Here is a 23,719-nt window from a genome sequence, read left to right on the forward strand (position 1 = left end):
TAATATCTCCCTCAAGGGGAAAAAGCAGGTTTCTTTACTGTGCATGATAATAATGATAAGGGCACCCTCCAGGGCAAAGATCAGACAGGCTTACTTCCTGTAATAAAAGATTTGGGTTCCTTAAACTTGAGGTCCCTCTCTGATAAGACAACCCAGGGCATGTGCTTCTGTCAGTTGGCCCTCTTCACATCATGCTTTGGGAATTGAGACTTGGAGAAATAGCACCAAAATGCTGATACCCTTGCAATGGCTATTTTTGTAACAAAGCTATTTTCTCTGAACCAAAAGCCTGCCTTGGCTGTCATCCATGAAATTATATCAGGCTAACTGGTTAGCTTACAGGCAGGTAACACAGGTTTCCCAGTTTGTATTAATGGTAAGAATTTCACAGACTGTTATCTGGGTAGTCACTTTCAGAAAACAGTATCATATTCAGGATTTCCATCTTCTTAAGTAGCCAATCCAGTATTTTTACTTGATTTGCCAAGAAATTTGCCATTTCCTAGCACAAAACTCAGCTGAGTGCTTGGATTTTTCTTACTTATTGATGATCTTTCCCTCTGTCCTTTAGTGAAAAAATTGATCCAGTTTCCATCCTACTAGTTCTTCAAACAAAGAAAACTTCTGGCATGATTTTCTACTTTGAAGTGAGTAAAATACCATTTTTCTCAAGACTTCTTTTTCCTTCTATAAATCACTAACATCTAATCCATTTACCATTTCTTCATTTATGTGATTTTGATCTAATCATATGACCAGTCCTAATCTTACATGAACATTCTTGTATCTTCAGCTAATTATGCTAAATTAATAATCTGGTATTATTTCAAATTTTACCATTAACTTATTTTATCTCCTACCTAAATTCTCTCCTTCTCGATTGTAAATGTATTTAGCATAATTAATTGCTTTAATTCTCAAGAGACTAATTTTTCATATGTATTTTCTGTAGAAAGCATCCAAGTAGCTGTTGACATTTCCCCTATATTGGATTAAGTCCTTCATAGGGTGGGGCAGACAAGGGGTGGATATTATCTCACCTTAAAAATAGATTTCACATGAACATAATTGCACTGAATATCTAATTTTTCAAGTAATTTGTGAGTTTTTTCTAGGTTAATTTTTCCACCTCTAAATTCATCCCGAATCATCGACAAAAACCATGTATGAAGCACAAAAAAAGAAGTTAAGGAAATTCTCACAGAAAATCATTAAGTACTTAAAATGCCTAAGGAAATATTTGATTTCTTTTCAATTTAACGTTTTTATTTTTATTTTTAAGGGATAGTCTATCTTTTGCTTAAGTGACAAAATAATTCTATGATAAATTATGGTTAAAACAAAATTAAGTAGGTACTATTCTGTAGTGAAGGTATGAGAGGGCATACATAACACAATAAAAATTACAGGAAAAGAATAAAAATAAACATTTGAGGAATCAAGTTATTATTTGGGAAATACAGTCTATTTCCTGAGACATGGACTTGGGGGACAGCTGGGCTTCAAAATCTCCCTGTCACTTGACCTCTCTCAAGTTCACTTTCCTCATCTAAAAGGTGAGCAAATTAATATTTAGGGAAAGTGGGGGCATAAGTTCTCAATATATTACTGAACACAGTTTCTGCTACTCAGTGTTCAATAAATAGTTACCATGTTTGATATAATTATTATTACCATGACATTAGCCAGATGTCCAGCTACACGTGCCAAAAAAAGGCAACATTTTAAGTACCACCAAAAAGGGTTAAAAATGCCATGCTGAATGTATATTTGGTATGAATAGAAAATTAAAATAATCAAGCTTACTTACTGTATACAGACAAACTACAAAAAAATTAGGACACTTCAAATGGAAAAACTGAAGTTGGGAATTAATATGACAACTTATAATATCATGAAAGGTACTTGTGAAAATTGTTCAAAATTCCACTCAGTTTCAGACTGCTAAAACTAATGAAAAGCCCTCACATATAAAGGCTATGACTTAATATGGCAAAGCTCATGTTCTCATAAGAAAAAGACAGGAAGTAAGGGAAATGCAGAAAAGCTTAGGACGGATGGAAGGAAGAGGTTTATACTTAAATGAGAGAGGCTTAACTTCCAGACTCTTCAAAAAGAAAGAGGAGAATCAAGTAAAGGGGATTAATTAAGAGGAAGAAGAGAAAAGAGGAACAGAAAGGACTTCTGAATGGATATTTGTTCTCCATATTTTCATGGCCTGTTGTTATGCTTCTCCTTGCTTAGTAGTCTCTCCCCATTACATGTTGTCACAGGTTTCAAATATAGTCAACTCTGCCCTTTTGTAGTAAAGGAATTTCTTGATATTCATCAGCTGTTGCCTCTGACCCTTTTCTAGAGAGAAAGCAGAAAATACAGAGTGGTTTGCGCCTTTGTTCTTTGGAGATAGCTCACAATTAAATCCCATAGAATCCACATGCCAGATGTGGTCCCTGCATTTCACTGCCCTTGAAAGTTTCTGGCTTCTTGCTTACATTTTAACAATCTTCAAACCCTCAATGGTTATAATGCAGTATCCTCTGCTGTTTGGCATTTTTCTGTCAACTGCCATCGTATCTTGTTTTATTTTTACTCTTTTGTTGAACCCCCCTGAAACTTTTGGGCATAATGTGCTTCCAGTGGGTTTGGGGAGAATATTCTGAGGGCCCTAGGATAAATAAATGCCACTGTGGTCCCCAAAGGTGCAAAGGGCTGCCAAACCCTCTCTAGAAACTCTAGGCTGCTTCTGTAGATTCCTGACAACATAGAATGCCCACAGCGACACACCGCTCTTGAAGAAGGCTGTTTGGGAGGCTAAGTTTTTAAAATCTTCAAAATACATACAGCTGAATGGCTGGGTACCACACTGTCAGGTGACCGTCATGTTTTTCTTTTGGCCTGAACACCCATGGTGACATCATCAAAGGTTCCACACTTAATAGAGAAAGGTTCTTTATGACTTCATCAGGAGACTCAGCTTGCAAGACAACCTGTTTTCATGATTAGCCATAGTAATCTTAAGCTTGAATGTTTAACACCTTGATGGGAAAGGTGTCTCATGGAATGTTTTCTCATCCTTTGAACACTCTTTATTTCAGAAGCTTTGCTTCTGCTGCAACCAAGCATGTCACTTAGCGTTCTGAGTAGGAAAGAGAAAGAAAGAGTAATTCGCAGACTGTTGATACAGGCTCCTCCAGGGGAATTTGTAAATGCCTTTGATGATCTCTGTCTGCTTATCCGTGATGAAAAACTTATGCACCATCAAGGTGAGTGTGCAGGCCACCAACACTGCCAGAAATATTGTGTACCACTCTCTATCGATGGAAATCCAGTACTCTTGTCTCACCACAACGTAATGGGTGACTACCGATTTTTTGACTATCAAAGCAAACTTTCTTTCAAATTCGACCTGCTTCAAAACCAGTTAAAAGACATCCAAAGTCATGGTATCATTCGGAATGAGACAGAATACCTGAGAAATGTTGTTCTGTGTGCCTTAAAACTGTACGTGAGTGATCACTACCCAAAAGGAAATTGCAACGTGCTGAGAAAAACTGTGAAAAATAAGGAGTTCTTGATAGCGTGCATTGAGGACCACAGCTATGAAACAAGAGACTGCTGGAATGGCCTTTGGAAATCTAAATGGATTTTCCAAATCAATCCATTTCTAACCCAAGTAACAGGAAGAATTTTTGTGCAAGCTCACTTCTTCAAGGCTGTCAACCTTCATATTGAAATCTCCAAGGACCTGAAAGAAAGCTTGGAAATAGTTAACCAAGCTCAACTGGCTTTAAGTTTTGCGAGGCTTGTGGAAGAGCAAGAGAATATATTTCAAGTTGCAGTCTTAGAAGAATTACAGGAGTTATCGAACGAAGCCCTGAGAAAAATTCTACGAAGAGATCTTCCAGTGACCCGCACTCTTATTGACTGGCAAAGGATACTCTCTGACTTGAATTTGGTGATGTATCCTAAATTAGGTTATGTCATTTATTCAAGAAGTGTGTTATGCAACTGGATAATCTAAAGGATTGCTCCTGGTAATTGTCTCAGCCTGATTTAGTGGTATTTCCGGGAGGGGTGTTGGTATTTTCCTAAAGTTAAGAAGCCACTAGAGATGCCTATCACTTGACAAATGTAAGTTTAAATTAAGGGAAAGTGTAACAAATACTTTTACTCAGGGAATATTAACCAATAAGGCAAGAAAAGGGTGATGTAAGTGTGCTTCATGGTAGCAACCATCATAAAGCCAGAGATGCCTATTAGAACCTAAAACAGCTTGAAACAATGTGGCACCCAGAAGTATTACAAAGGTGGCCAGGGTTAAGGCTGTGTGTATTGTGTGTGTGTGTGTGTGTGTGTTTGGAAATGACCTTTGATTTTCTTAGTAACTAGAGAATGTATACAAAAAAAAGTCACTCTGCAAGTGATAATTCACATAATTCCGTTCAGTCATACCCAACCCAGACAGCAGATTTCAGTAAGTGACATAAGTATTGGATATTCCATGAAAACAACAGATATCAAAAATCTACCTCAGATGAAGAACTAGAGGTAACCTTAGAGCCCCTGCCCTCCAAGAATTGGGATTATTCAAATCCGCAGGCTTTTCTTTTCTTTTTTAATGTTTATTTTTTAAATACAGAGACAGAGACAGAGACAGAGCATGAATGAGGGAGGGGCAGAGAGAGAGGGAAATACATAATCCGAGGCAGACTCCAGGATCTGTACTGTCAGCACAGAGCCGAACGTGGGACTCAGACTCATGGACTGAGAGATCATGACCTGAGCTGAAGTCAGATGCTTAATGGACTGAGATACCCAGGTGCCCCAAATCCCCGGGCTTTTCTGATAACTAAGATGGTCTTTGAAAAATCAACTGGAAAAGCTAGAAAACTTGGGAAAAAATCAACTGGAAAAGCCTGACCTCTCAAGCTTACATAGTTGAATTCTTGTGAAGTCATCACTGTAGGCATTTATAAGTGCTTACTTCATGCCAGGCCCTGTGCTCAACGACTGGCACACAACTTTTCATGATTCAGCTGGCACTATTAGTAATTCCATTTTATGAGAGAAGAATCTAAGATTTTGAGTTGTTTAATTCATCCTGGCACATAGTAAGTGACAGGTGTGTCTGGCTCTGCTCTTATCCTCTAGGGTATGACCACTCTCCCTGGAGGCCTGTTTCATTAAGAGCTGTACACTCTAGGGGGCGCCTGGGTGGCGCAGTCGGTTAAGCGTCCGACTTCAGCCAGGTCACGATCTCGCGGTCCGGGAGTTCGAGCCCGGCGTCGGGCTCTGGGCTGATGGCTCAGAGCCTGGAGCCTGTTTCGGATTCTGTGTCTCCGTCTCTCTCTGCCCCTCCCCCGTTCATGCTCTGTCTCTCTCTGTCCCAAAAATAAATACACGTGGAAAGAAAAAAAAAAAGAACTGTACACTCTATGATGATTTAGGCAAGCATTTCACCCAAAGGACACTTTCATAGGATCCGGACCACAAATTACCTATTCAGTCACCCTATTACTATTCCCAGCAAGGTGACTAACCACTTGCTTATGGTCTCAAAGAATTCCAAATCTAAAGCTCTCTAATAAGATTGCAACAGAACAGTAGAGAGACCCCATCCCCTAATTCTGACTTACTGCTAGGCCAAATTCTCTGTATTTTGGATCCAAGCTGTTGAGAAAAGATCTCATTCTGCATAAAAGAAGCATTGGAGCAGACAAGGCTAGAATTTCTAAATCTCAAACATTTCTACCTTAACTGGGGTTCTTAGAGAATCTCAGGAGAATTACTTAGGGCATATCTTTAAAAATACAACTTCCCAGGGACGCCTGGGTGGCTCAGTCAGTTGAGCCTCCGACTTCGGCTCAGGTCATGATCTCACAGCTCCTGGGTTTGAGCACTGCACTGGGCTCTGGGCTGACAGCTCAGTGCCTAGAACCCGCTTCAGATTCTGTGTCTCCCTCTCTCTCTGCCCCTCCCCTGCTTACACTATGTCTCTCTCTCTCTCTCAAAAATAAATATTTTTTTTAAAAATTTAAAAAAATACATCTTCCCGGTATCCATCCTCAGATTTGATTTAGTAGGCTAAGAAATCTACATTTTAAACAATTTTCAGAGATGACTCTGTTGCAAGGGATCCCAGCACTACATTTTAAGAAATATCGGTCCAATCATAAATCCAAGCTTACGCTTTCTATTTACTCAATTAAAATCACTTCTTGTAAAACTATTGCCAAATGAAAGCCATGTCTACTACTTCACCAGATTTGCTATGCACAGACCAAGGACAGGCCTTAATCGGTTATGTAAAAAGTTAAGAAAAGCTTTTCTAAAGAAAAGCAGCCAAGACAATTGCTTCATTGCACTAAAACATACCCATCTGACAGATTATTTAACAAAAATTTGAATGGATATTATGGTTTTATATATGTAAGTGCTGATTTGCCAGAACATTCCATAATAGGACTTACTGGTTTATAGAACAATCACAGGAGCATTTAATTCCCACTGAAATGTGGGGTTTTTAAAATAATATTTATTGGTATTTCTGCATATAAAAAGTCACATGTACAAATCATAGAAAATGCTTCAGGTATAAAGCATTTTGGCCTATTTCCTCCCATCCAATTTTATGGACTTTTTTACATATTAAGAATTATAACATATAAAAATTTTTATCCTGTTCTTTTTACATAGCCTCCTATATCATAAATATGGTCCCATGTCATTAAAATTCCTTGAGCACATAATTTTAATTATTTACATGATATTCATACAGTTCATGCACCTACTACAAGAAAACTACTTCTCTATTCATACATAATTTAAATATTTGGCATTTTATTTCTGTTATTAATTGGGTTATAGTGAGTATCTCTATGCATAAAGCTTTGCCCACATGGTGGATTATTTCCCATAAGATAAAGTCCCTAAAATTGCATATTGAAAACATAAGAACATATTCATGATTTTAATATATATTGCCAAATTGCTTTCCAGAAACACTTAACAATTTATAATCCCATCAGTAACATAAGAGAATGTCTAGCTCACCACAGTAATCTTGGAAATATTAAATATCAAATGTTTTCTCTGATAGGCAACAAACTTTAAAAGAATATAAACAAAGAAAAAGGTGTTCACTAACTTATGCCATATTATACCAAAATCATTCCCACACTGATTTTATTTGGTAGTTATTTTCTTTGTTTGGATCTAGAATAGCCAGAAAAATCTACAACTAATCCTTTCTGTATCTTTATCATAGACACAAACACACACATACACACACACACAACTACACTTAAACCTACTCTAGCAATATACATATATACACACATACCCAAGCATATACACACATATACAAAAAATGCTTCAGATCCTGAGGACTCATTGTACTGTTTTTTTTCAGTGTATTATTTTATATATTCTCTCCTCCCCATCCCATTCCCAACTGGAATGTAAGCTCCATTAGACTGGAACCTTGTCTACTTAAGGATCTAGTCCATTACTGTCTGTCATTTGATACGTAATGAGTGAAAGAGTGAACAAATGAATAATGGTAACAAAGGTATGAAACATGCTAGGTTTAGTTGACCTTAAGATTTTGTAAACCATCAATACCTGCTGTCCTTTTAGGAACTATTTATTCCTTTGCAGATTCCCCCAGCTGATGTTGTGACCCTTCATTTGATTGCATTCTGAAGCTGCAACTGGCTACCTACTGCTCTGATGAAAAACCTTTGCTCTTTTCCCATTCCAAATGGACAGAGATTTCTTCTCCAACAAGTTTAAGAAAATCAAGTTCTTTAAAAGTCATATTTTTCTTTCAATTTTACATAATCCTCTGTCAAAGATTTCTGTGCCCTTCCTCTTGGCGGGGCTGGTCCAGAGGGCTAGCCCAATGGCCATATCATATTCTACTCAAGCAGAGATTCAAGAGGAGCATAGATCCTTTAACCCACCCACTAGACTGAGTCCCTGATGTTCTGAGGACATGCCCTAGCCTCAGGATTGCCTTGAGACTAAAGCAGGCTTCAGCTTTCCTTTTCTGTTGGAATTTTGATCACAGTATACAAACCCCAACTACTCCTTTCTACTTATCAATAAGGTCTCCAATAATCAAATAGAGTTCCTACTAGACTCTGCATATTTATGAAGTTCACATAACTGATTACATTTTAGTAAATCAATATGAAAAGTACTTTCAGGTCACAGTCACTCAACCAGTTTTTTATTTATCTCACCTTCTCCTCAATCTCCTCATCAGGACACATCTCTTAGATTCTCACCCTTTTGCTTGGATAATTTCAGGAGCTTCTTAGTATATGGTACTATTGTTAAAGAATGGGTTCTCTGTCTACTGCTTCCTATATTCTAGTGAAATCTATCTCAATTCCACATCAGTCACTAGTCTCTCCTGATAAGCAGTCAATTTAGTCTTTTCTATTGATTGACCCCAATAGCCTTCTTCATGATGTGTTTCGAATTTTTCTACTCTACTTAAGCTCTGCTTCCTCATCAGTCCCTCATTTAGTAAATGACGCAGTCTCTTTACCAAGAAGACATATGCTTTCAAAAAGAGCTTCTACAGCTTCTTCTCTCTACACTTAAAAATACATTTATTTTCTCTCCTGCCAAATAGTCTCCAAAGAAGCGTATGTTCCTTTTTAAGACTAACTCTTCCTCCTGTTCACTTGATCCTAAGTCCTTGATATTTTGTCATCCACGCTCTTGATTGTTCAGTTACCCTTTTTGGTTCTTAGTTCCTCACTAGCCCCATCCATCTTGGCTCCTCTCCTCCACCAGCAAGTGTATACAGTTCCAACTAGCCTAAAAAATTTTCCCTATAAATGTCTCAGGTCCTTTCACCATGAAACTTTTCAAAGGATTATCCTATTCTTGCTTTTTCTTCTGTATCCTTACCACTTATTGTTTTCTTAAAGGAATGGATTTAATTAAGAGGCTGCTATGTTCTAGGCATTCTACCAGCAATTTCATCTGCCTCATTGATTCCTTATAAGAATTTGACAACCGGGAATTATTTTTTACAGCTTAGGAAACTAAGAATATTCGTAAGTAGCCTTGCCAAATTGACACAGCTGGTAAGGGACAGAACTGGGATTCCAAATCAGGTCTGTCACACTTGAAAACTCCTGTTCTGTATACCACATCATGCTGCCTTAACTCTGCAACCTCTGGCTGCCAGTGTAATAATATAATAAAAATCCATTCTCAAAAGTTTTCAATATCATAATTGTTGATTCCAATTGCCTTTTGTCAGTTATTGTCATGAGAAGATGACTACATCTTCATCCTGAAAAACCTTTAATTCCTCAGTTATAATTGCATTTTAGTCTTCCCTTCTTCTAATTCGTTTCATTTCTCCTCCTCCACCGAACCTCAGACTCAAACACAAATATTCTCCAAACCTTAGTTTTCCATCCTCTTCTTTTTACCTTATCACCTTCAGTCACCAAAGTCTTCAGCAACCACCCCATTCTTCAAAATATTCACCACAATATTCATCAGGTACAACAGGACTGGAGAAAATAATCCATGGCTTATTACTAAATAGCTCTTCAAAACTATTTTCAATACCATTTGCATATTTTTCTCTTCCCTCTTGGCTTCCAAACTTGTTGCTTTTTTTTTTTTCGCTAAGCACCGTATTTATTGTAAGATACAACATTGATTGACCACACTCTACCAGAAGAGCTTTGCATAAACATATCTCCCAGTTTGACTTAGACCTCCAAGAATATTCTATCTTGGCACTGGTCCCTTTGTCCATACTCACTGCCCCTTCCCATCCAACTGCCACATCCACCCAACCCCAGTCCACCTACACTCTATAAATGAAAACAAGACATCTATTAAACAATCACACAGATGACTCTAATCAACTTGACTTTAGGCTTCTTTTCCGATATTATCTACTACAAACCCTACCTTTCAATGTTAAAGTAAACACTTCCATAACGAAGCTGTTATTTTTACCTGCTCCTCTTTCCCTCAAACAAATTACTTTCTTTTTTCTGCTCTTAGAAGCACTACCTTGCCATTAACTCAAGGCCAAAACTCAGACATCCTTAACTTCTTTCCTATTTTCTAAAATGTAACTAGTCATTGAATTTTTTTACTTATGTTCCTGCAAGTATTTTTCTTACTTATTCTCTCTCTCACCTTATCAATAATCTTTGTTACTTCTCACTTATCAAGATTTCTAATAAGTCTGCCTTCTTTTCTTTTTTTAATCTCCAATCTATTCTATGAAGTTCTGCCAAATTAATTTTCATAATCTTCAACTGATTACTCATTGATGTTATTCACAGTCTTGATCAAACACTTTTAAAAGATACTGATTGACTAGGGAGTAGATTTCACATTTTCTGGCTCAGTGTTCAAAGTTTCTCCATGATCTGAGAGCCCCTTGCGCTTCCTTATATGGACCTTATATGACTAAACTGGACTTAATCACTTCTTCCAAGAAGCCTAAGAGACGCTTCACCAGAAGTGCTGTCTACATTTCTTAAATGTGAATGCATTTTATGTTTAATTCCGCACTGGTAATTGTCTACATTAATTTGAATATTAGATGTGAGTGTTTGCCCTGTTTCTCTTAATAGGCCAAAGGAGAGATTTTGTTTCTTTCATGCACAATGTAATGAAAATCTATAAAACTTTGAATCAGAATATCTAAGTTCAAGTCTTGATTCTACCAATAACTACTCTTCTGACATTAAGAAAGGTTAAAATATATGACATCTTTGGTATGATTTTTTTTCCATTTGTTAAGTGAGGGTTGAATGCACATCTAGAATAATTTTTTACATATACTGTATGAACAATACATGATTGGTGAATAAATAAATGTCCAAGAGAAGAAAGCTTCCAATAGTCTCTCAGGTTGGTCAGAACTTCACAACAAGCATTTCCCAAAGATAAGAGAAAGTTCTTGAGAGCATCAATCCAAACAAATTCTCCACCTTTTAGGAATTGTAATTTACAAATGTCTCTGAGTTGGAAGTACAGCTTTGCATTTTAAAGATCATAGTGTCTGGCACATGATAAGAATACAATTCCCACACTATATTGCCCTGACAATTCATTCTTGATGTTATATCACATGCCATGTAGATATAGATAGCTTAAGGAGGCTCCGGGGACAAGAATTTAATCAGTCTGTGCCCAAACAGAAATCATATGAAAAATACAAATTGGGTAGTTCAAAAAGATATAATGAAGGGATTATCCACAAAGATGAGGGAACACTGAGGAGAGTAAAATAACATTAAATCTATTCACATATTTAGGTCAAGGTTAGGGAGTGGCCACCAGAACCTAGAGGGAGGAGTCAATATAATGGGACACCAGAAGAAGGGCCTCTGTGAAGGAGCACTGACAGCCTGAGGAGGCCCCTCAGAAAGAGAGAAAGGGCATAAGTGCTCTCCTTTTTTTTTTTTCTCCAGCTTCTGTCAGAGCTCCCCATTGGCAAAACTAGTCAAGCCAGAGGGCAAGGGAGTCCATGTACATCAGCCTCCCATGGCCAGTAGTAGGATGGGGAAGGGGAGAAGGTAGATTTGAAGGGGCAAATGGAGGATACTATACACATTCATTCTGAATGTGATTTTTGACACCTTACAGGGCTTTTACTTTGGTAGGATGAACATCCAACATTTACTATTTCGTCCTTTTGTTCATTTGTTCATTTAGAAATGCCATTAGTTTAAATAAATAAATATATTTTATAGAGCTACATAAAAGATGTGTTTGGAAGGATTTCAAGTAAGTTTTCTGAATATTTTAGTCCATTTTAATGCCTTGAAAAGGACAACCTCTTCTAGGTTATAAATGCAACAGATTTTCTGAATTAACTTTATTGCATAAATCTAATGCTTATCATACTGTTCTTATCTCCCTAGTCACTTTTTATTCTTCTTTTAGAATATGTAAAGTGCCCCTCACTTTACAAGCACCATGTTCATGTTCCAAACTCATACAAATAAAAAAAAATTTATTGTGTGAATAGGATTTACTAATTGGACAGATTTATTTTTTTTATTCCTTAGCAATGTGATCTGTGACCCTAATAGCATGCAAATGCAGCCCTCAGTTCAGAGACAGTCATAGCATGAGACTGAAGAAAGGGAAAATTCCATAAATATTATATGTGTTTTTACCAAAGATACCTGAACAATATCATAATGTTTCTTAATGAGTATTTTTCATGTTCATTTCAATGCTTTTTTTTTTATACCTCATTCTTGGATAAGCAATCTTCAATCCAACAGCTCAAATTCTTATGGGTTGATAAGAAAATATAGGATTTATAAAATGTATAAAACTTTGTTTATAAAAAATAAAGGAAAATCAGGGCCCTTTTGCAAAACTATTATCATAGCATAACAAATCCCTAAAATTTAGAAAGATCTATAGTGTCTCTTTGGAATTATATTAGCTATGTCTACACTGGTAATCATATGTCAGACTGATTTATTCACGTTTCTAGAAGTCCTTGCAGAGTACCATGATCTCTAATGCCAAGACCTCAAGAAATACGAGAGGAAAATCTGGTGATAGTGGCTTTTTATAGTTACATGGTACCATTCAGTACATTTTGTTGGAACTAAATTGACTCCCAGCACACAACTATTTGCAGGGAATATGACTATGGAAAATTTGAGTTAAACTGCATTACCTGACTTAGCTTGGTCCAACATAAACTTGTAACCCACTTGCCAATATTCATAGTCCCACTGTATTGGTTTTACCCAAAATACCACACATCAAGCTCTTCAAGACCTGATAAAAGAAACCAACCTTGCTGCTAACCACCCGTGCATGTATTTCAGTGTCCTCCTAAGGGACTGCATCCCAAAGAGACTCCTTTATGCTACTACAAATTTATTTTACTCCCTCCCAAAATTCTTTTACAAAATATTTGCAGTATGACTAACTCTGCTTTCCTTTTATCTTATTGCTCAATTCCTCCTTTTAAATTGATTTTCAAATCGGGGCGCCTGGGTGGCTCAGTCGGTTAAGCGTCCGACTTCCGCTCAGGTCACGATCTCACGGTCTATGAGTTCGAGCCCCGCGTCGGGCTCTGGGCTGATGGCCCAGAGCCTGGAGCCTGCTTCCGATTCTGTGTCTCCCTCTCTCTCTGCTCCTCCCCCGTTCATGCTCTGTCTCTCTCTGTCTCAAAAATAAATAAACGTTAAAAAAAAAAAATTAAATTGATTTTCAAAAAACAGTTCTTTATAAATGTACTGCATTAGGAAAAGGATTCTTATTTGCTTCGGTGATCCCATTACTGGGTCTGGAACATAAGCAGTGTTTAGTAGGCATTTGTTGAATATGTAAATGAATGGTTAAATAGATAAAGACGTTAAAGAAACAAACTACACTCTACTACTGTTTCCTTTTCTTTCTTCTTTTGTTTCATTTTTTTTCTTTTGTTATTTACTTATTTTACTACTTTTTTTATTCAAGTATAATTAACGTACAGTGTTATATTAGCTTAGGTGTACAACATAATGATTCAACAATTCTATTACTGTTTCTTTTAAATAAATACTTTTTCCACTATAGATTTTAATTTCCAAAGCATTAAGAGGTGAATGTCAATTTGAGAATGCAAGCACAAAGGATGTCCTAAGGTTTAAAGAGAACTGTCTGGGTTTCCATGGAGAAACAAGTTTGAAAATGCTATATGTACCCCTGCTTGGGGTATCAATGTACATTAACATGTTAAAGGCTCTGAGATAACATGTCACTTAAAAAATATATTTAGTTGAGTGTTATCTGGAAATCATTGTGGTTCTTCCCTTTCCCCCTCACCAACCACATATAATCTGTCCACAAGGTCTTTGCGTTTGACCTCCAAAAAATATCTGCCCACCTCCCTCCATCATTGCATCCATCACTTCAGTCCAGGGCACATCCCTTCTCAAAAGAACACTGCAATGTCCTTCTAACTGGTATCTCTGTTTCCACTCTTAGTTTCTTAAAACCATTCCAGCGAAAGAGCCAAAATGAACTTTAAAAAAAAAAAAAATGTTACCCTCTGCTTATTCCTAAAGTATATCAATAGGTTTAATATTCTTAAAGTCTAATCTTCGTATATTAGCCTACATAGAGTCTCATAACCTCTGGCTCAAGCCTCACTTCCAGATCTTATCAACTACCACTCACCTTCTCCATGACCACTCTTTTGTCCACTTAGGCTTCCTTCTATGCCTTTTCTTTACCAAGCCCTCTCCTACATGAGGGGCCTTTATACTTAGGTTCCCCTGCCTGAAAACATAGCTTTCAGCTCTTCTTAACACCAGCTTCTCTTCATCCTTCAAGCCTCAACCCAGATGCCATCTTCCTTCCTTCCCTCTGTCTTTTCTGTCTTTCTTTCTTTTTCTTTTTCTCTTTCTTTCTTTCTTTCTTTCTTTCTTTCTTTCTTTCTTTCTAGAGAGCACACAAGCAGGAAAGGGGCAGAGAGAAAGAAGGAGACAGAGAATCCCAAGCAGGCTCTTTGCTGTCAACATAGAGCCAGACACAGGGCTCCATTTTGTGAACGGTGAGATCATGACCTGAGTCGATATCAAGAGTTAGATGCTTAACCGACTGAGCCACTCAAGTGCCCCTCTTTCTTCCTTTTTTTTTTTTTTTTTTACTTGAAGTACAGTTGGCACACAATGTTACATTAGGTTCAGGTATACAACATAGTGATTGGACAAAAGTCTACACACCATGCCATGCTCACAAGTGTAGCTGCCATCTGTCACCATACAGTGCTATCACAATATCGACCACATCACCAACTTTATTTCCTTTGTAGCACTCACCACCACTTTAGTTTTTGAAAATTCTGATTTTTCTATCCTGGATTACAAACCCTTGTTTCTCTTGCTTACTAGAATATCCTCAACATCTAAATAATGCCTGGCACATGATAGGGATTAAATATTGCTGAACCAAAATGTTTGTTCATGGGACCCTCTTTCAAGTAAAACTTATTAACGATGCACGAACACATTTTGGGAAAGTCAAGTTGCCATTTTACATAAGATATCCATGTATATCTTCAGGGAGTTAATATCTTCCACTCACATATAAGAGCTTTATAATTCTGATGCAAAAATGTAACACATATGCTCAAAACTCCATTACACCATACTAATATATTTTCATTAGCCATTATATGTTCTAATTTCTGCAAGGAATTTTCCTTTTCTTTGGGTATTTCCTTACAACTTATTCCATCCTTGTCTTGAAAAATTCATGATTAAGGCTTCTTCAAGCCCTTAGAAGCTTGGAAATAGTTTGAAGAGCTTCAGAGGTTTTTTTGGTTTCTTGGTTTTTGTTTTTGGCCTGAGAGACATAACCATCATGCAGCTTTATTTCTTCATTCATAGATTAGGAAACTGAAATGAGGCCCTAAGAATTTGTGTATTTTTTTCAAAATTATGCAACCTTAATTAATGCTATAGTCCTGGTCTGGTTTATAGTCACATTTTATTTTATTTCCCCCATAATTCCTAAATCCACAAGGTAAAGATTAGGGAGTATATACAAAAGACAGGATCCAAAGGGTCAGATTGAGCAGCACCTGACTTCAGACAGAGACAATGATTGGAAAGACCCACTCCCAACTCCATTGCAATGGAGCAGTCTGAGTGGTTGTACATGGTGACAAAGGTGGGTTTAGAGGACAATTTGATTTCCCCTTTACCTTCTGATAACTGGAGGGACTTGTTCTAACAAAGAAAATCTTGGGGCACCTGGGTGACTCAGTCGGTTACACGTCCGACTCTCGATTTCAGCCCAGGTCATGATCTCACAGTTTGTGATTCAAACTCCACTTTGGGCTCTGTGCTGACAGTGCAAAGCCTGCTTGGGATTCTCTCTCTCCCTCTGTCTCTGCCCGTCCCCAGCCTGTGCTCATGCTCTCTCAAAATAAATAAATAAACTTAAAAGAAAGAAAGAAAGAAAGTCTTAACAGCTCCCTTGTCATTTATTTTGCTGATCTGCCTACAAGTGGATGGTATCCAAAAAGGAAATAATAAACAACTTCTTACTAAATCAAGTTAACACTAATGCTTATAACATTTAACAGATCTTTTAAAATCATCTTCATGTGGCTGATGAATGGTAAAATTACACAGGTCTTGAGCAGGAAGCTATAAAGGAGAGAAGTAAATCTTACCCCTCTTCTGATAATACACACACAGTTTGACACAAGATGCTTCTTAAGTGAACTGGAAGAAGACAGCCATCCTAATAGAAAAATGGGCAAAGTACATAAACAGGTAATTTATAGAGTAGGAAATCTAAAATGCCCATGAAAAGAGCATATAGATAATCAAAAAAATGCAAATTAGACAATCATTAGTTTCACATTACACATATTTAAAAAGGCAAAAGTCAGAAGCTGGTTTAAGTGAATTATGGTAAAGATGTGCATTTGTGTATGTGTGCGTGTGTGTAGGAATTTCCATACAATACTGGTGGGAAGTCAAACAAAAGCTGCTGTTGTCAAGTGCAATCTGACACAATTTAACCAAATTAAACACGTGCATATCCTATGACGTAGCAACTCCTGGGTGCACTTGCTTCCAAAATTCTCACATTGGTCTGGAAGGAAACACGGACAAGGATGTCCACTGCAGTGCTGTTTGTGGTGACGGGAAGTTCACAGCAATTTAGAAGTTCACCACCGATGAATTAAAAAAGAAAGGTGGTGGCCTCACACCATGGAGGGCCGTGGCCAACTGGAAGTAATGGAAGACAGGTGCACATGACAGTATGAGTGGATGTTAAAAACACTCTTCTGGATAACAAAGAGTAAGACACAGTGTGATTCACATCACAATAACAAATGCAGAAATTAAAAATAGATGCTCACAAATAATACACATTTTTCAAGAAAACACTTAAAAAACATAACCCACATGGACTGTATTAGAATGATTTCCTATGCAGGACCAGTAAAAAGAAATGGGGAATAAAATAAGTAGATAACATGAGTACATAAAAAGCCAAAAGAAAAGAAGCAAGAAAACAAATGAAAAAATAATAAGCAAACACAAAATAAACCACTGAAAGCACAAACAGAGGGATGTAAGGAGAAAATAAACAGAAGTAAAAACAGTTTCACTTATTCAGAAGCAACATGAACCTAAAGCCTCCAAAAATGAAGTGAAATTTCCCTCCTGCAATTTCCACTCCCCTCCCCCAACTCCTAGGGGGTTAGAAGGCACCACACTTCATTTCCAGCCCATGTAATTGTGAAAGACAAGGAGTGGTAAGAGGCTGAGAAATGAGCAAGGCTGTATGCTGAACCAGGACAGCAATGCCAGCTATGTGTCTGGCGTTCAATTCCTCATGGTAAGCACAGACTGAAATTGGGAAAGAACTCCATCTCTGGTTTTGCCTGGGGGTGGTTAAAAGGTGAGTTTGGCTTGTAGCTGCCACTGGTACTGAGACATTGTTCAGAAGAGAGCAAAAGAGGCCAAGACTTGTACAGGGCGTAGGGTTCCAGCTGGGAAATCGGAAAGTCAGAGTATTTCTTACCAGGTCAGAGGATTATGAAAGCCTGACCATAAAGATACAGCATGGCTTTCCTGTGACTTGCACAAAATTGTAGCAATTTTCTGTTTAATAAAACTGCTTTACAGAGTACATAAATTACCTGCTTTTCCAGTTTCGCGCATTCTGATCCTCAATGTGATTCATCCCTATCTTGTTGCCTCACCTAGTTTCCCAATGGTGAAGACAATTTGCGGAAAGAAGTTGCTGAACTATTCATTTTTAAATTTTTTACTTATTATAGTTCAATGAGTATGTCAGAAAAAGCAAAACCATAAAGATAAAATCCATTTATCTTTAAGCAGAGTGTTGCATTCAGAGGAATTTAGCTGTAAAATTATTAGTGATATTTTTCTGGGAAATGACAGTATAATAGAAAATGAGTTGACACTTTTCAAATAGGTATTGGAGACGCTTTGGTGCCCTTGCCAGATAATCACACGTATTCTCGGGATGCCCTGGAGTTTCTGGCAAAAGAACAGACAGTGCAAGACTTGACATTAGACAGCCCATTTACATCTACCCCAAGATATGTGATTCTGGGGAATGCAGTGCATTTCTACCATTAATATTGTAGCACTAGAAAATATTATAGGCATCCCTATAGCCAAACACAAAAATATGTACAATAACATTTTAAGCATATTACTAAAATATGGCTCTTACATGCTGAAGCCAAAAGGTGTTTGAAATGACTATAGTTGAGAAAATATCTTATGGACTCAGGAGAACACAAGAGATTCCCTTCCAACCCATCTGCCATGGCCATCCATCTAAATCCAGAGTTAAAAATGTATGTATGCTATCCATCAAATAAAACTAGTCCCCTCTTCTGCATTCCTACGCCTTCTCCTGGGAAAGTGACCATGGAGAAGTTTCACATGATGCCAACAGTAAACTCTTTTCAAAGGTCTACAGAACATGAGAATATCTAAATCAAGATAAATTTATCTACCATTGGTGACACAAAACATAAACCATTGTTTGTAATGTTTTATAACATCAGATTTATGACAGACAGAATTTACTTTTCATCAATGTATTCTACAGGTCATTGTTCTGAAAACACTGCTGTACCAGGAACTGTAGAATTTGAAAGGTAACATCAGTGATGATTCCTGTTCTCCAAAAGCTTGATGATGCAATGCTAAGGAAACAGGAAGAATTATATGTCATATAATTAGTGTCCTTATAAAGAGTGATAGTTATTACTATTTAATGATGATACATCAGACTTTCAACCATTCAGAGATGATCATTCTAACAGAGCATGTTATTGAGAAATTAGTATCTTTGCTCTTTGCTCCTACAGACCCAAACAATAAAAAGAATGAAAAAGTAGTATTTTTAATGAGACCAGAGTTTTGAATTCTGGAATCCCTTGGCCTAGAATTAATAGTTTTTTTTCTGATTCAGATGCAGAGAAAGTGAATTAAGTTGGCTTATCCCCAAGTGGCAGGAGATGACAGGTTTTGTGTTTTGAAGGTAGAGACAAGTGAGGCTAACTGAAAGTCTGGCAGAAATACACTATTTCTAACATGGCAAGAAGTGTCAGGAACACGGATAGGACTGCTTATGCAACCAGAGGAATTAGTCCCAGCCCCAACTATGTGATTGAAATTGGACATTCTACCTTTCTTGCATTTAGGTGTCCTGAATCCATGCCTATCCAGTTCATGAAAATAAACTAAGGTCCAGTTCACAAGAAATGTGAATTTTAAAAGACCCTTCCACTGACTTATTCTGTGATCTCCTAGACAGCTTATTTTCTATTTTTCAGTCTATTTTTTTTATAAAAACAAGAATATTCCTTCATTCGGTTATATTTATATTCCTTCATGCCAAACCCCATGTTAGGCACTAGGAGCACAAGAAAAAAGTAGGCCACTTTTCCTGTTTCTGAGTAGGTCTCAGCCAAGTCAAAGTTACTGGCATATAAAGAACTAAGTACATAACAAGCAGAATCATAAATGATGCACTGGGAGAGAACAGAGAGTAGCAAACTTTCCCTGGGAAAGTTAGGGAAGACTTGTATAGTGGATGCTGTCACTACTCCAACCAGGGCACACTCCTCCCCCCTACCATCAGGACTAGACCCAGACCGATGCCAGGAGACCCTAGCCCCTTGCACTAATTCAGGACAACTCTGCATCATTGTACACAAACAGGCTGTGAGCGAGATTTGCTTTGAGGAACCCTGGTTCCAACCAAAACTGCTTTCCTCGTCTGCTCCCCACAGGAGCTGATTCCAAAAGGACTTTCCAGTAAACATTCTGCAAGAAAATCTCTGTCTCAATTTGCTTTCTAGAGACGTCATGAAGGTTTGGCAAAGGAATTGAGACTCAAAGGTTTACCGAGGGTTTGCTAAACAAAGGTGGTGACAAAATTGGTTTTACCTAAGCCCTGTGGTCCTAGAAAATAAAGATGGTTAATCCTCCCAACCTTTTGTTTTCCAAAAACCTCCACCCTGTTGTGCTCCAGGAAAGGGCTTACTGCAAAGAACCACCTTTTCAACCTGACTTGGAAGACGCTCTTTCTCCAGACTCCCAGAAGACTCTTGCATGACTCCCTTGTTCACATATGACAATGCCAGACACCAACCCTCAGCATTCTTTTTTTGCCTCATAAATGATCAGCTAAACCACTTGTCCCCCAGAACTGGATTGACAAAGAGATAAACTTTCCTTGTTCACTTGACTGATTCCTTCTTATTACAAAAACCCAACCTGTAAAATTATTCCACCTATAACTTCCCTATTCTGCTCTATAAAATATAAGAGAAAGCCACTCTACCAACACCCTGATCCTCAGATCTGGGGTGCTCTTCCTTTGTAATATGCTAAACAAAATCAATCTTCCTACACATTCTGAGATTTTTGCCTTTGGCAGTGAAATGAATGCAGGCACAAGAAACATGATGAACAAAGGCACTAAGTACGAAAGGACCTGGTATTGTCCAAGAGACACTGGAAATTTGATGTGGCAGGAATGTAGACTTGTGGTTGGGACCAGAGTGGATGACAATCAGCTAGGGTAGACTGAAGCGCCTGGCATGTTAAACCAGGCATTTGATCCTTACTATGGGGAAACTCCAAAGGCCTTTTTACAGTCCTTTTTGGAAGTAAAGAGTTTTGGCCACCAGCCAGGGGAGAATAGGTCCTTCAATGGACAAAAAGGCTTTAAAAGTTGTCATCAAGAGAACAAGGTCTTCAGCTCACAAATCTTTAAAATCCTCAAAAGCGTTTTGGAAAACTGTATATCTACCTGTAGATTTATGTATAAGATGCACTTGAGATTTTTCATTAAAAGTTTAAACAGTTGCTTGTAATTTCAAGTATGTTGTAAATAGTGACATTTTGGAATGAAATATTCATATCAAGTTTTAAAAAGTATCCAGAAGAATCTAAATAGTCTAGATTTATCTAAAACCTAAGTGAACAAGCATTTTGCTAATTTTATATAGTTCCTTTATCTTCTTGAACTTGTGCATTTTATTTCACCAACACATTTCAAAGTAATGTAATGTATTTTTATGCTAGAAAGGCTTTTACTGGAAGTCTTTTACATTAGAAGTTATAATACATCTTTGTTACAAAAATATGTATATATTTTTTCCTGTAGCCATAGAGTCTAAAAGTTATTTTTCTTCTATAAGAAATTATTCAAAAACATAAATATATTATAAATGAATGATTTATTATTAAAGATAAAAACAGAATTTATTGGAAAGTCACCTCATAATGATATGGATCAAGCTCATTTATTTCTAATTAGTTTACATATGTACGAATGACAATTATTGCTAGAAGAGAGAGGGTTCAGCATAAAATCTATTTTTATTTCATGGATATAAGCTACGAACAATCAGATAAGTAAGTGGATAGGAATCAAAAGATTTTTTTATAACAATGAACAATATCACTCTGTTCTTTAAATTCTTATGAATTTCTGGAACACCTAGTTGGCTCAGTCAGTTAAATGTCTGACTTTGGCTCAGGTCATGATCTCATGGTTCATGCGTTCAAGCCCCGCATTGGGCTCTGTGCTGACAGCTCAGAGCCAAGAGCTTGCTTCAGATTCTGTGTCTGTCTCCCTCTCCCTCTGCCCCTCTCCCATTCACGCTCTCTCTCAAAAATAAAAACACTAAAAAATTTTTTCTTTAATTCTTCCAAATTTTATAGCAAAATCACGTGGTGATCTATTATTAAAAAATATTTGAACACTGTATCAATTCATAACTTGTTAGGTAGCCCTGCTGTTGTATTAAAAGCAAAGAATTAGAAACCAACTTATTTACAAAGGCTTTATTATAGTAACTGACACTCTCAGTTTCTTGGAGGAGCACAAAGGCTTTACCCAGATTCATTCAAAGACTAGCCTTATGTGTACCTCTTTCACTTGAAGGTATTTTATTAATCCAATGTACTCAGACAGGGAGGAGGAAATAAAATATTAAATTCAATACATCTTTGTTAATGCAACAATCTTTTTTGACAGTATGGTTTTATCTTATCAAAGCCTGGGAGCTGCAGAGTTAACTCATTTACTTTGTGGAAAACGTCCAGCATACAACCTAATTAGCAAAACAAACCCACATGATCCAACCAATCAACCAGATCAGCAAAAAATCAAACTTCAGGTTTTCACTTCCAATAAAAGTGTTATCACATATTTTTAGAAATATAAAAATTCTGTGAAGTTAATTAGAAATCAGATCTTATAGATTACTAAAAGTAGTCATTAAGACTAAATGTTTTCATATCTAATGTAATTTATCCATATTCTAATAAGTTGAAAACATGATAATATGACATAAATTTCTTAATTTGCAAGCCCATTATGTGTAAACTTATGAGTTATTTATGAAGTGAAGAGTATGATATAAGGCATAGTATTCCTTTGGTAAATGTGTACATTTGCTGTCTAATTAAATAAAAACTCTATATAAAATACAATCAATCCAGAATAAAAATTCCCTATGTATTTCATGAAAGAAATGTTATGTACTGCTAAAAATTACTTAGTCCAAAAATATTTTATAGACAAAAAAGATTAGCCTGACAAATCAGAATAAATATTTTATGAAAAGAATTGAGAAAATAAGTTTAACTATATTAGTAAATGATTAACTCCAGTCTAAAAGAAATCGTATGTGGGGGCGCCTGGGTGGCTCAGTTGGTTGAGTATCCAACTTCAGCTCAGGTCATGATCTCAAGGTTCGTGGGTTCAAGCCCCGTGTCGGGCTCTGTGCTGACAGCTCAGAGCCTGGAGCCTGCTTTGGATTCTGTGTCTCCCTCTCTGTGCCCTTTGCCTGCTCACATACCATCTGTCTGTCTGTCTCTCTCTCTGTCTCTCTCTCTCAAAAGTAAATAAACATCAAAAAAAATTAATAAAAAAATAAAAACATATAAAATGCACATTTACAGTTTTAATCCAGTATCTTAAAATTTTTGATAATGTCTAAATAATTTCCAGTTACACGTAAAAGAATCAACAATCCAATTTTTAATCCTTTAGTTCTTCATTATTGAGCTAATGGCCTGGCTTGAGGATGACTATTGAAAACAGGGAGTGCCTGGGTGGCTCAGTCAATTGAGCATCCAACTCTTAATTTCAGCTCAGGTCATGATCTCACTATTCACGGGTTTGAGCCCCACATCTGGCTCCACATTGATATTGTGGAGCCTGCTTGGGATTCTCTTTCTCTCCTCTCTCTCTCTGTCCCTCATGCTCTCTCCTTGTCTCTCTCTCTCAAAATAAATAAACTTTAAAAAATCTAGTTGGAAAGAATCGGTTAACTTTAAATGACAAATCTTGTTCTCAAGACACTCTTTTTGAAGAACAATGCAGTTTCCCACACCACTCAAGGCAATAGAAAAAGCAAAGTCACTTCCTTTATCCCACCCTGCAATGTACCTGAATTTAGAACATGACAACACAACCAACCTTCAAATGTCCTTTTGCTTAGAGCCCTGGAATCTTTTACACCTTGGGAAAATGTACCATAGTAAGATTTGGGTGAAGGCTATGTCTTTGTTTCATAGAATGGGGGTATAACTGTTAGGAAAAGAAAGGTGGTGAGAGAAAAATCTACCTGGATATGCAGGAAGGTTCTCCTCAGATAGGTTTTAAGAAAAAT

At 37.1% G+C, this 23,719-nt stretch overlaps 2 protein-coding genes across 10 annotated transcripts in view; one reads left to right on the top strand and one right to left on the bottom strand.

Annotated features, from left to right (window-relative positions):
• The window catches only part of PLCZ1 (phospholipase C zeta 1), a 147,469-nt gene extending 144,539 nt beyond the window's left edge, over positions 1-2,930 (bottom strand). For 5 of the 9 annotated variants that reach the window (XM_053225900.1, XM_053225901.1, XM_053225902.1 and 2 more), the window contains exons 1-3: positions 2,842-2,930; positions 2,195-2,352; positions 1,041-1,162 (exon numbers count right to left, since the gene is read on the bottom strand). In XM_053225900.1, the coding sequence (XP_053081875.1) occupies positions 1,041-1,162; positions 2,195-2,207 (135 nt within the window). In that variant the 5' untranslated portion in view covers positions 2,208-2,352; positions 2,842-2,930. Of the gene's footprint in view, positions 1-1,040; positions 1,165-2,194; positions 2,353-2,841 lie in introns of those variants that run through there. The other 4 variants (XM_027035652.2, XM_027035654.2, XM_053225898.1 and 1 more) reach the window with 3 other exon arrangements.
• A 29-nt stretch (positions 2,931-2,959) lies between these two features.
• The window catches only part of CAPZA3 (capping actin protein of muscle Z-line subunit alpha 3), a 38,933-nt gene continuing 18,173 nt past the window's right edge, over positions 2,960-23,719 (top strand). The window contains exon 1 of the mRNA XM_027035658.2: positions 2,960-4,034. Within this exon, the coding sequence (XP_026891459.1) occupies positions 3,122-4,021 (900 nt within the window). The 5' untranslated portion in view covers positions 2,960-3,121 and the 3' untranslated portion in view covers positions 4,022-4,034. The remainder of the gene's footprint in view (positions 4,035-23,719) is intronic.

This window comes from Acinonyx jubatus, chromosome B4, assembly GCF_027475565.1.
Source record: "Acinonyx jubatus isolate Ajub_Pintada_27869175 chromosome B4, VMU_Ajub_asm_v1.0, whole genome shotgun sequence".
NCBI classification, from domain to species: domain Eukaryota; kingdom Metazoa; phylum Chordata; class Mammalia; order Carnivora; family Felidae; genus Acinonyx; species Acinonyx jubatus.